At 36.8% G+C, this 12,876-nt stretch overlaps 1 protein-coding gene and 1 non-coding gene across 11 annotated transcripts in view; both read right to left on the bottom strand.

The window, feature by feature from the left end:
* ROBO2 (roundabout guidance receptor 2) overlaps positions 1–12,876 on the bottom strand; it is a 1,759,746-nt gene that overhangs the window by 537,916 nt on the left and 1,208,954 nt on the right. For all 10 annotated transcript variants that reach the window (XM_073009644.1, XM_073009645.1, XM_073009647.1 and 7 more), the window contains one exon: positions 3,685–4,011. In XM_073009644.1, the coding sequence (XP_072865745.1) occupies positions 3,685–4,011 (327 nt within the window). The remainder of the gene's footprint in view (positions 1–3,684; positions 4,012–12,876) is intronic.
* Positions 10,031–10,135, bottom strand: LOC119626006 (U6 spliceosomal RNA). Its single transcript, XR_005242217.1, has one exon. It is a non-coding gene; the product is annotated as a U6 spliceosomal RNA (small nuclear RNA).

Here is a 12,876-nt window from a genome sequence, read left to right as displayed (position 1 = left end):
AAAAACAAAACAAAACAAAACAAAACAAAACAAATCTAGTAATCATCCCCTACTCCTCCAAAATGATCACAATGTCACAGAGTTTATAATTCCTAAATATGTTTCCCACTGTTTCCTCCTTTCAATCTTCACTGCTATGTTCAGTTCAGAATCTAGCATCAACTCTTTTCTGAATTATCTGACAGTTACTTAACGCCTCTCTGACTTCAATCATCATACCTTTAATGCAATCTTCAATTCTCTTTCAAAGATTCTCTATTCTCATAACAAAATAGTTTAGCACATGCCTACCTTTCCAATTTACTCTGCCCCCAACCTCATATCCAGACACCTGGCAGTTCTCCGAATACGCAGTGTTCATTTAAGCTTCCATTCTTTCTACCAGGATGGTCTTTCACTTCAATTTCCACCTGGGACATTCTTACATGACCTTAAATCACAACTAAAATAATGTACCCTCTTAGAATCATTTCTTAAACTTACCTATCTAGAAATAATTACATATCTTCCCTCTGGATTTGCATAGTATTTTTTACATGACTTTATAAAGGCTTTATTGTATGTCTATTTAGTTTAGTAACTCTTTATTTACATGTTTGTCATCTCAGCTAGAATGTGAGTTCTTTGAGAACACATTGGAATGTGTCTTCATTGCTATTCCTTAACACCTCTATCAGTGGATATCCGCCTTCCATTAATAAACTAAGTGAATGTACCACAATGAGTATTTATGTTGAGTTTTCTAAAATATGAAGGCCAATTTAACATAATCTGGAGTTGTTCCTCTACAGCTGTTCCTCTGTCATTTTATAAAAATACACATTAGTTACCAATAGGTACTGAAAAATCACAATGCTTTGACCCAAATTTCCATATTAATATGTTTTATGAAATACATAAGGAAAGATAGAAGACTGATGAGCTAATGGAAAGAGATGAGCAACATACAAATGAATATTATTTGACCTTGTGATGCCTCAAATGGAATGAACTGTTGACATGGCATTAGAAAAAGGAATTTTATTCACTACCTAATCCAATTTGCAAGCCTTCTTGTTTTCCTCTCTAGGTCATGAGTAATTCAAGTATTTCTTAAAGTTCACCTATCTCAAAATAAAAAAAAATTACTGTCACATTACACACACACAAAAACATGGTTTAAAATATTCCCACTAAAACAGTTTGATTCATTATTAATGATGCAATTAGAAAAGAAAGCAATTCTTTTAGATGAAACAATAAAATGACTGGTCAATTTTATATACTTTAATTTTGAAAAGTAAAATTTGGTTAAGGATTTAAACAGGTTATTTGCTGCTGAGTAGATAAAATTTTTAAAATTCTGAAAAACTAAAATTTCTTAATTTTTATGTATTTAAAAAAGAACAGATTTCATTTAGAGTGTTTCTTCAAATATGACACAATTCCCTAAAAATAAAAATTAGAAGATTCAGGTCCTGGTCTAGCAACCCCATTAATTTATTGTCTGAATCTTGGTCACCTAAACTTTTGGGGCATCATTTTCTTTATCTTGAAAATGGAGAATAATGCCAATCATATTCACCATAAAAGGGTCTGTTGGAGTAAAAATCAATAAAATTTGGTATTGAAGTATTTCAATACGTTTGAAAAGTTTCCAAAATTAGATATTTCAAAATAAAAATGGAACAGGTATGGATATTTGCATTCTTGAATTTGTGTGTATTTCAAATTTCATTAAACTGCATTTAATTTAAGGGCTTTTTGAAGTATTATTTTATAAAAATAAAACTATTTGGTGGCCAGTACAAAATCCCACTGTTAGCTAAAGTCCTCATGCTCGTATCTCAAGGCACTTCACAAAAAATAAAAAATATGGATCTTAGGATTCTCCTAGTCTTTTCCTATTGGAGTTAAACATTTCCAGAATCTGTGGGTTCCAGATTTCTTAGCAGAAACTATAACTCAGAAGTAGATGGCTGAGAACGAAAAACATCATTGGAATAGTTGCATAAGAAATTGTAGGCGAGTGGATCACCTGAGGTCAGGAGTTCAAGACCAGCCTGGGCAGCAGGGTGAAACCCTGTCCCTACTGAAAATACAAAACTTAGCTGGGCGCGGTGCCCGTGATCCCAGCTACTTGGGAGGCTGAGACAGAAGAATTGCTTAAGCCTGCGAGGCAGAGGTTGCAGTGAGCCGAGGTCACGCCATTGCACTCCAGCCTGGGTGACAGCGGGGGACTCCGTCTCAAAAAAAAAAAAAAAAGTACAATTTTGTTTACCAAAAGAAAGACATGGGTCCATGAGCTATTATTTAGGAGAAAATATATATAGCTATATACATAAGACTCCAGCATCCTGAAATCTCCCAATTATCTTATCTTTGAAGATGTACATGACAACAAGGAAGCTTAAGAGTGCAAAGATTTTAAGGCATAATTGTTGCCTTTTTTTTTTCTTTGAGACGGAGTCTCGCTGTGTGGCCCAGGCTGGAGTGAGCGGCGCCATCTTGACTCCCTGCAAGCTCCGCCCCCCGGGTTCCCGCCATTCTCCTGCCTCCGCCTCCCGAGGAGCTGGGACCACAGGCGCCGCCACCACGCCGAGGTAATTTTTGTATTTTTAGTAGAGACGGGGTTTCACCGTGTTGACCAGGATCGTCTCGATCTCCTGAGCTCGTGATTCCCGCACCTCGGCCTCCCAAAGTGCTGAGATTACAGGAATTGTTGGCATCTTATTCACAATTTATTCTAGGTAAAATCTTTCCTCAAAACAGATAACTTAATGTCAAACTTTTATGGTATTGTTTACATTATAACCCCAAACCCTCAGTTACAAATTAGGAAAAAAACACTATCCTATTTTTACTTTTGTCTAGAAAATCATCCATGAAGTTACGGAGTCAATGTTTAAACCGATGGAAAACATTGATATCTTGATTTACCACTGCTATTTGCGCTATGTGATGAGGAAATAAATATATAAAAACAGCAACAGTAAGGCAAGTCCTTAGCTATTTTGATTACCAAGATTGAGTAGAAGTGAGAAACCCTCCTATATATGAACATTCTGTTCGCGCAGACGGCAGATCTCGTCTTCGATGAGCGTTAAGTGAATAAGTAAATAAATAAAGTATAACTGCTGTTATTGTTGGGGTATTCTCCTAGCCACACCTAAGGTAATAATTCCTGAATTGGAAGAGTAGGTATAATCTACAGAATAAAAGAATAGGCTCTTTTTAATGTTGCTGATAAAAGTTGGATTTCGAAGTTAATGTATATATTTATATGTGTGTGGCAGGGTGTGTTTATCAATAATTACTTACATATAAATTGATAACAGACATAGGTACGATATTGAATGTATGCCTTGTATTTGGTGTCATGCTACACATCAACTTTTCATTTTAACATAGCCAATTTTAATACCTGATTATGTCTTTCATTAATAATTCAAATCTTAAGTATGAACAGCCTCATTGCCTCTGTGTTTTCTTATAATAACATATTGGCCATCTTGATTTCACATAAACAAATTGACTACAACACCCTGGCTTGATATTATCTTGACCAGACTTTGAAGAAGACCAAGTAAAATCATGCAATGTGTTGATTGATTCTTTAGGTTTTAGCATCTATGGGAACACATCGAAACTTACTTGAAATAAGTAAAAGTAAATGTGCATATGAGGTTCACTATGTTCACTTACATGCCACTTCCAGAGATGCATTTCGACTCACTGCTTCACCAAGATAGTTCCTTGCAACACAAACGTAGCTTCCTTCATCAGGTTTACTTCTGCGCCCATGCACGATGCGCAAGAAGAATAAGGATCCGCTGGGCAGAAGCATCCTGTGGGACCGGGGATCGTCCTTGTCAGTCTCCACTCGCTCCCCATCCTTGTACCACTCAATGGTGGGCGTTGGCCGGCCCTCCGCCTTACAGTTGAGAGTCGTGGGCTCTCCCTTCGAGACGATGACATCAGAAGGGTGCTCCACAATCCGCGGGGGGAAGTCTTCCTGGCGAAGACGCGATCCTGCAAAACAGGACAAATAAAGGCAAGCTTTAACATTGCCTTATCTCAACCTTCCGTTTCACTGAGGTTCCTGATGGTGAAATTAAACTCTTCAATTATTCAATTGAATAGTATTTTATGTTTCGTTTTGTGTATACATCTCAGAAGTCATCTCAACTCCGTTGTAGAATGGGGCAATTTACCAATAAATTAATATGTTAACTCAAAGGACTTAGGTTTAATGTGTTCCATGAATCATGACAAGCAGAAGTAAAAGAGGACAAGAGACTTTCTTGTTCTTCTGGGATCAGCATGGGTACTAAGATGAGTAACACTAATTTCCCGTCCTCAGATTGCTTGTTATATACTGAGGAAGAAAGTCACGTAAGCAGGCACCTAGAAGACACACATAGATAATGTGCTGCCAATGTGTTATCAGACTAACGCAAAAAGAGACCTGCAAATTATGTACAAATATTATCTGCATTTAGCAGATGAGGCAAAAGCTTAGTAAATGATGTCAGTTGCCCAGAAATGTAGATGAAGCAAGCAGTAGAGGCAGGCTTTTGAACTCAGGTGTGTTTGACTGAAGAGCTCAAGTATAAATCCATATGTTAAAATGTAATATGCTGCATAGAGGTATATAAGAAATGCACTATAGGCAGAAAGAAAAAAAATTAAAAGTTAACCCTAAATTAGGCATAATAAGACATCTCTTCCCCCCAAAAAATTATATTTAGATGGAGCTGTAAAGAATGAAAAATGACAACTAAAAGAAAAAAGCATCATGTCAAGAGATACCATCAGCAAAAAGACAAAGAAATGAGAGTTATGTGCATGGTACGTTTCATAATCAGGAAGGCAGCTGATATGGCAGGAAAAGGTTTGAGGCAGCCTGGGAGCCTGAGACAACGGGCTTTGTACCGTGCTCAGAAGAGTGTGACTGTTATTCTACATGCTCCCAGATTCTTAAGGGAGTAGTGACATGACTATCTGTATAATTGAAAGATAGTTTTAGTCTGCATTATCAATAAAGGATAGCAATGGAGACATGAAGACAGTTGCAATTTACTTAAATAGTTCAAGAGAAACATAAAAAGAACCTGACCTTGGGAAGTGATGGTTTAGGTAGAAAAGAAGAAGGAAAAATACACCATATCGAAATGCTTGACAGAATTTGGTATATCACCATATACAGTACAAAGAAAGAGAGATTGTACCAATGACTTCCCTGTGAATGAAATACAAGTGGGGCCATAAGGGGCGTAAGAAATAAGAAGAGAGGCCGGGCACGGTGGCCCACACCTGCAATCCCAGCATTTTGGGCAGCCGAGGCGGGTAGATCACCCGAAGTCAGGAGTTTGAGAACAGCCTGCCCAACATGGCGAAACCTCATCTCTACTAAAAATGGAAAAACTTAGCTGGGCATGGTGGTGGATGCCTATAATCCCAGCAACTCGGGAAGCTGAGGCAGGAGAATCGCTTGAACCCAGGAAGCAGAAGTTGCAGTGAGCCAAGATAGTGCCACCGCAATCCAGCCTAAGTGACAAGAGTAAAATTCCGTCAAAAAAAAAAAAAAAAAAAGGAGAAAAGAAAAGAAATAGGAAGAGAAGGATCTGTTGATATTTTTCTTTTATATGGTGTCAATTACCATTATTCATGAAAATGTTCTACCAGCTGCTCCAAGTAAATAAAAAGGAGATGCTGAGAGGAATCACCATATATGGGGACATAATGATTATATAGATAAGCACTTCTTAAAAGTTTGCTCTTATATAAGACTTTCCAACCAATCACCTAATATGAGCACATTTTTCTTCAACAGATAGCAGTAATATTTACTTCTCAATGTTACCTCAGTTCACGCTCAATATTAATTGAAAATACATATTTTAATGTATTAAAGGGAATTTAATTCAGTCTTAAATGAATTTTTTTATTTGAAGAGGATTAACTATCAAAAGTTGCTGACTATTTTTTTTTAATCACATTAGACCAAAAAAGAATGTATACAAGTGTTAGATATCTAAAGCAAAAGAGTAATTTATGGTCCACAGGTCAGAAATTTTTTTTAAAAACTGAAGAGATCCAAAGCATCTAGATAGGTAATTACAGTATACATCACAATAATAAAGGTTATAGAGCATGAGTACCAGGTCTTAAAGCAATGAGGAATTTACAGACTATAAAAGTAACAAGGAATTTTTAAATTCATAATCAAGAAAGACCCCAAAGTTTTTAAATATGAGTGGCTGAATATAAGTAGCTTGCAAATCAGAAACATATTCTCAATGTAAATGTCTGGATATATAGCCATCGACTCTGATCCTAAAATACATCAAGAGTTTTATGTCACTTTTCATGTAACAGGCATATAGTAGGTTACAATCATCTGTTTAGATAGCCTCTTTGTTCTCCTTTAATCTCCCTATGCACAGTGACCTACATTCTCCCTACTGCAAAAACAAGCAAGCAAGTAAATCATCCATGCTACTAGGGTGCTATTTACTATATCAACTTGTTCCCTAACTTATTAGGCAGTAGGCCTGGATAAGGGCTGAATAAGACCTGAAATACACTAATACTTATTAAATAAAACATAAAATAATTGATTTATAAAAGAAAAAGTGACAAAATAGTTAAGCTATTTATCAATAAGATTTAAAATCCAGTATGTCCAATGAGCACACAAAGAATTTTACTCATTTATCATTACAATATATGTAAACTATGTTACCTAGAGATTATAGTACTGTCATGTCAGGATACTCATCTAGTAATTTTACTCCTACTTTAATAAAAACATCAAAGAACATCTAAAACCTAAATATATAAACTATGAAATGATTACAAGAAATTATAGAGGCAAGTTTTTATGATTTTGAGTTAGGTGATGGCTTCTTGGATATGATACCAAAAGCACAAGCAACAGAAGAAAAAAGATAAACTGGATGTTATAAAATTTTTAAATACTTTTGCTTGAAAGAATACTACCCAGAGAATGAGAAAAAAATATGCAAGTCATATACCTAACAATGGATTTATATCTAGAACATACAAAGAACTCATAGCTCAATAAAAATATAATCAAATTTTAATATAGGCAAAGGATTAAAATAAGTAGACAAACTTGACAAAGAAGTTAGACAAATAGCGATAACCACATAAAGAGATATTCAACATCATTAGCTATTAGATAAATGCAAAACAAAACTACAATGAAATAAACTTCACACCCACTAGGACGTATATAATCAAAGCAATGTAAAATAACAAGTATTGTCAAGGGTGTGGAAAAACTGAAAACCTCATCCATTGCTAGTGTGAATTTAAATCGTACAGTCACTTTGGAAAACAATCTGGAAGTTCCTCAAAATGTCAAACATGTAGTTACCATATGACCCAGCAATTTCACTCCTAGATATATATCACCCCAAAATGAAACCATACATCCACACAAAACTCACTCATGAATATTCATAGCAATATTATTCACAATAGCCAAAAAAGTAGAAACAACCCAAATGTCTACCAACTGAATGGATAACACAGAATGAATCAACAAAACAAATGTCCATGATGAATGGATAAATAAAATGTGCCATATCTATATAATGGAATATTATTCAGCCTTAAACATGATGTATTAATAATATATACTGCAACATAGATGAAAAAGCTAGTTGCAATGGACCATATATTATATGATTCCATTCATATGAAATGTCCACAGTAGGAAATCCATGGACGTAAAATGCAGATTAATGCTTGCCTAGGGCTGGGGTATGGAAGTGAGGAATGAAGGTGGTCTGGGAAAGTGCTGCCAATGGGGATGGGATTTCTTTAGGGATGATGAACATATTCTAAAATTAATTATGGTAATGGTTGCATTATTCTGTGCATAAAGATTATTATATTGTATGCTTTGGGTGAATTTTGTGGAATATGAATTATATCTCAAGCAATTTTTAAAAATTGATAGATAAAAGAGCACTGTGAACAAGTTTAATAAAAGGTGTGTAACAATTTGTCCTCACTCCTAACAACAGTTAATGTTATTTTCTTCATTTATAATTTTAGGTTCTAATGAAATCATTAGGCCTGCAATAGATCATTAGGACATAAAGTGAACTGTAACGGTCTCGCCAGCCAGATAGATTAGAGACAGAGAGAGAAAAATAGATTAGAAAGATAGACATAGATATACAAAAATACAGCTACAATCTAAGTTTTACGATGTTATTACAAATTTGGGCATTAATTCTGAGCTTTCTTAAATTCAAACATTACATAACAATAGCAGTGGTCTTTAAGATGGACTCAATGCATAAGTCTTCCGATTCTTTAAAACTGTGTGGAAACGAGTAATATTGTGTAAAGCGGAGGCAGCAGTGGTGGTGTGGGGTGGAGGGTGTAGCTTTCATCACATTCCCAAAGAGGGTGGGCCTTTAAGATTACCAAGGAGCACTAAACTAATGGGTATTCTGTGTTATTGGCTAAAACAACTCCATTATTTGGTCAAAAATCAAAGCTGGGTTGTCAGCAAAACTCACTGGGGACTGAGAACAGAACAGTAAGGGGGAGGGGGGTTGTTTGTCACATGAAGTGCCATGAAGCAGCTCAACCTCAACATTTCGGGAATCTAAAGTGTGAGCCCCTCGACTAGCAACAGAAGCATGATCCGAAGGCACATTAGAAATCGAGGATCTCAGGCCCCAACCCACATATCTCAGATCTGAATCTGCATTTTACCAAGATTCCCCTCTCTTCATCAGGTATTTGTATGCACAATACCATTTGATAAGCACTGCGCACACCAGTTTTTGTATGGCTCTGAGCTAACAATGCTTTTAAAAGGAGGAGGAGGAGAGGAAAGAGAAGGGGGATGAGGAGGAGGAAGAGGTAACAAAGAAAACGTATATAGCCTGTGAAGCTTAAAATATTTACTAAGGTTTTTGCCCACCGTGCTCAAGAGTACTTGATTATCATTTTCCATTACAAAGTTCATTTTTAATTTAGATTTTAAAAATAAATTTATAAATGTATAAATATCTCTTCTACAGATTTCAAATGAAAATTAGTTTGACAGCAATGTTAATATTGCCCATATAATGAGAAATTATTCAAGACTCCTATTTTAACAGATATGCTAAGTGATGTATGAAAATAACTATCTACAATTCTAATTTCGCTTGTGGCTGATATCATGTCTGGCATCTTTTTGTATCTCAATTATTAATTGGGCAATCAGTCAAGTTTTAATTAAAATAATGTATTCAATTATCTCTCTCTGTGTAAATGTGTATGTGTGTGTGTGTATATATAGATATATATATATTCCCTCTTTCTAATGATAAAGATAATTAAAATTGGTCAGAGGTCCTAAAGATGAACATCCAAATGTTTATTTTTACTGTCCAAGAAAATAAGTTGTGAAATTGTCATGTAAATTGTCCATAATTGAATAGATAAGAGAAGCAGAATTAGAACTCATGACCTTTCATCCAAAATGCGCCAGGCTTCTTTAGAAACGAATGGAGAACCAAGTAAAGAATGGACATGGCACCTAGGCTAATTCCAAAGCCCTCTTTTAAAGCTGATTTCTTTCTTTCTTTCTTTCTTTCTTTTTTTTTTTGAGGCAGAGTCTCACACTGTCACCCGGGCTGGAGTGCAGTGGCGCAATCTTGGCTCACTGCAACCTCCACCTCCCAGGTTCAAGTGATTCTCCTGCCTCAGTCTCCCAAGTAGCTGGGATTACAGGTGCCCACCACCACGCCCAGCTAACTTTTTTGTATTTTTAGTAGAGACGGGGTTTCACCATGTTGGCCAGACTGGTCTGGAACTCCTGACCTTGTGATTCACCTGCCTCGGCCTCCCAAAGTGCTAGGATTACAGGTGTGAGCCACCAGGCCCGGCCAAGGCTGATTTCAATAAAATGCATCACATGAATGTTGCTAGTCATAATTTCAGCAGAAAACATTTTCCTTGTTTTTCAAAGCCTGATTCTCAGACTGCCTGCATCAGAATCATCTGGGATTTTTTTTTTTTCTAATGCTTCATGAATTTGCATGTCATCCTGGCCCAGGGCATGCTAACCTTCTCTGTATTGCTCCAATTTTGGTATATGTGTTGCCAAAGTGAGCACTAAGATATTTGATATTTATTTAAAATACAGATTTTTTTTTTTTTTTTTTTTTTTTTTTTTACAGAGACTTGCTCTGTGGCTCAGGCTGAAGGGCGGTGGCATAATCTCGGCTCACTGCAAACTCCGCCTCCCAGGTTGAAGCGATTCTCGTGCCTCAGACTCCCGTGCAGCTGGAACTACAGGCACGCACCACCACACCTGGCTAATTTTTTGTATTATTAGTAGAGATGGGTTTTCGTCATATTGGCCAGGCTGGTCTCGAACTCCTGGCCTCAAGCGAGCCTCCTGCTTTGGCCTCCAGAAGTGCTGGGATTACAGGCATGAGCCACCTGACCCGGCCACCAGATTCTTAGTCTCCAGAGTGAACACAGTGCATCAGAAATTACCAGTGAAAGATTCCAAGACGCTGCATCTTTTCCATGCTCACGGGAAGATCACGCCCTTAGACCTGGCTAGATGTAGCGTTCCACAGCGTCATCAAGTGAGCCAGCCAGATGCACATGCATCTGTGAATAATGTTCTAAGCAGCTTAATTTGCATAATGGATTATTTTTGCTTCTCAGAGACTCTCAAACAATGATTTTGTAATGATTTTTGATGAAATATTTGATATTTTAAAAAGTTGAGTGGTATATTAGCACTTCAAATTTTTGAAGGTGAAGTATAAATTATAACTCATCAATATAGTTTAGTTTTCTTTAGTCAGTAACTGCTCATTTGCAGTGAGCGCCAGAGAACATTTGCTTTCAGGAAGAGATTTCAATCACATACTGTAACAAAGGAGGGAAATGCCTCTAGAATACTTGTTGATTTCATTTCACGAGTTACAAAGTAAATACTTCTGCCTCATTGAGTTGGAGTATAGTATTTCGTTGAACCAAGTTTTATTTTTCTTTTACAAACTGGATAGCCCTATCAACTATTAGTCCCTCCGCAAGTCAAGCAATGTATTTCAAACTGTTCTAAATTTTTCTGAGGGCAGAAGTTCTCAGTAAATTAGGGACAGGGTGTGAAATATACTTCCTCCAGCAAAATTTCTATCGTGTTCATTTTTCTCTCTTAAAAATGTATGTAACAGTATGTTCTAGCCATAACTATGTCTGTTTTAACAAAATAGTGTTCCCCAAAATGATGTAAATAAAATTAACCTAGGAAGATTCTCCAGGATTACTTCAATTCTGAATGTGATCAGAGCCACCTGCTGATAGGAGAGATACAGAAGCACGACATGAAAAGGTGAAGGCTGCCTGACATATCACAGTAGGAAGGAGGCAGCGTGGTACAAATAAAGAACACAGGTTACTGATCAGTTCGCATTCATGCCTCATTTGTAACAGGTAGATCGGACATCAATGCTATAAAGAGTGGTTTAGGCCGGGCGCGGTGGCTCACGCCTGGAATCCCAGCACTTTGGGAGGCCGAGTCGGGCAGATCACGAGGTCAGGAGATGGAGACCGTCCTGGCTAACACGGTGAAACCCCGTCTCTACTAAAAATACAAAACATTAGCCGGGCGCGGTGGCGGCGACTGTGGTCCCAGCTCCTCGGGAGGCTGAGGCAGGAGAATGGCAGGAACCCGGGGGCGGAGCTTGCAGGGAGCCAAGATGGCGCCGCTCACTCCAGCCTGGGCCACAGAGGGAGATTCCGTATCAAAACAAACAAACAAACAAACAAAAAAGGGTGGTTTAGAAGAATCATATATATGGATCACCAGGATGGGTAGTAAGAATTCAGTGTAATATTTTTTCTCCTCCTGCAAAACATGATAAATACTCCAACTCCAAAATTTACTTCCAAAATTTAGCCCACAAAACTCTATAATCCCATTGATAATAATTTTTCTTTGCTGAGGATGATTCCTACATTAATGTCTTATTGCTTGATACATTTTAGCTGGGCCAGGCTGATAGCTTTACACTAGATTTCCAAAGAATTAGAGTTGTTACTATTTATCCTTAGTCAAAAATATATCCAATTCAAAATTTCCTTCACTGAAAGAAACATAACTCAGTGCCACTGCAAATGCTATGTACATTGATTAGTGAGCTAAGGTAATCTGCAATGAAATGGAGTTAATGAATCACTCCATCAATCCATCAAGTCTGTCCATAACAACTTTTCCATCCTTGAATTCTTCATGATGATTAAATTCCAGCTTACTTTGCTTAGGAGGAGGGAATAGAAAAGTATTATGAGATAACTTTTTTTTTTTTTCTAGAGGTCCAGTGATGTGATAGGATATGGTGAGAAGGTCAATGTTTGGAAAACATGAAGGCCATTTTATCCACTTGAACTTTACTAAAACTCTCTCAGGAGATTTCCTAATTTGCCATTGGTCTAAATAAACTTTTAAGATTATTATTCCTTCTGGAAGTACAGCAGTGCTATGTTAATAAGTCTAAATTTGAAACAAAATCAAAATTGGGACCTGGAAATACTACTTATTTTTTAGAAAATTTAAAAATAACTTTTCAGTGTCCTAAAACTACAGGGCTTATAGTGTGAAAGGGAATTGACAAGGATAAAAGAGGTTTGTCAAACTCAACAGGCAGTCTTGATTCTGAAAGTTTCCAGTTGTACAAAATAGCACCCCTGCAACATCTCTGTGCTCGCTTTCCAGATCCAGTAAACAGGAGATTAAGCTATCAGAGGTCCTTTTACAAACCCTTATTTTATAGATGAGGAGGAAAAATAGAGTACTAAAGAACTGAAGTTTCTTTCCCAAAACTGAAACTAGAAGGG

This window comes from Chlorocebus sabaeus, chromosome 22 (genome assembly GCF_047675955.1).
Source record: "Chlorocebus sabaeus isolate Y175 chromosome 22, mChlSab1.0.hap1, whole genome shotgun sequence".
NCBI lineage: Eukaryota > Metazoa > Chordata > Mammalia > Primates > Cercopithecidae > Chlorocebus > Chlorocebus sabaeus.
Note: the sequence above shows the minus strand (reverse complement) of the source record. Positions and strands in the feature narration are given on the sequence as shown.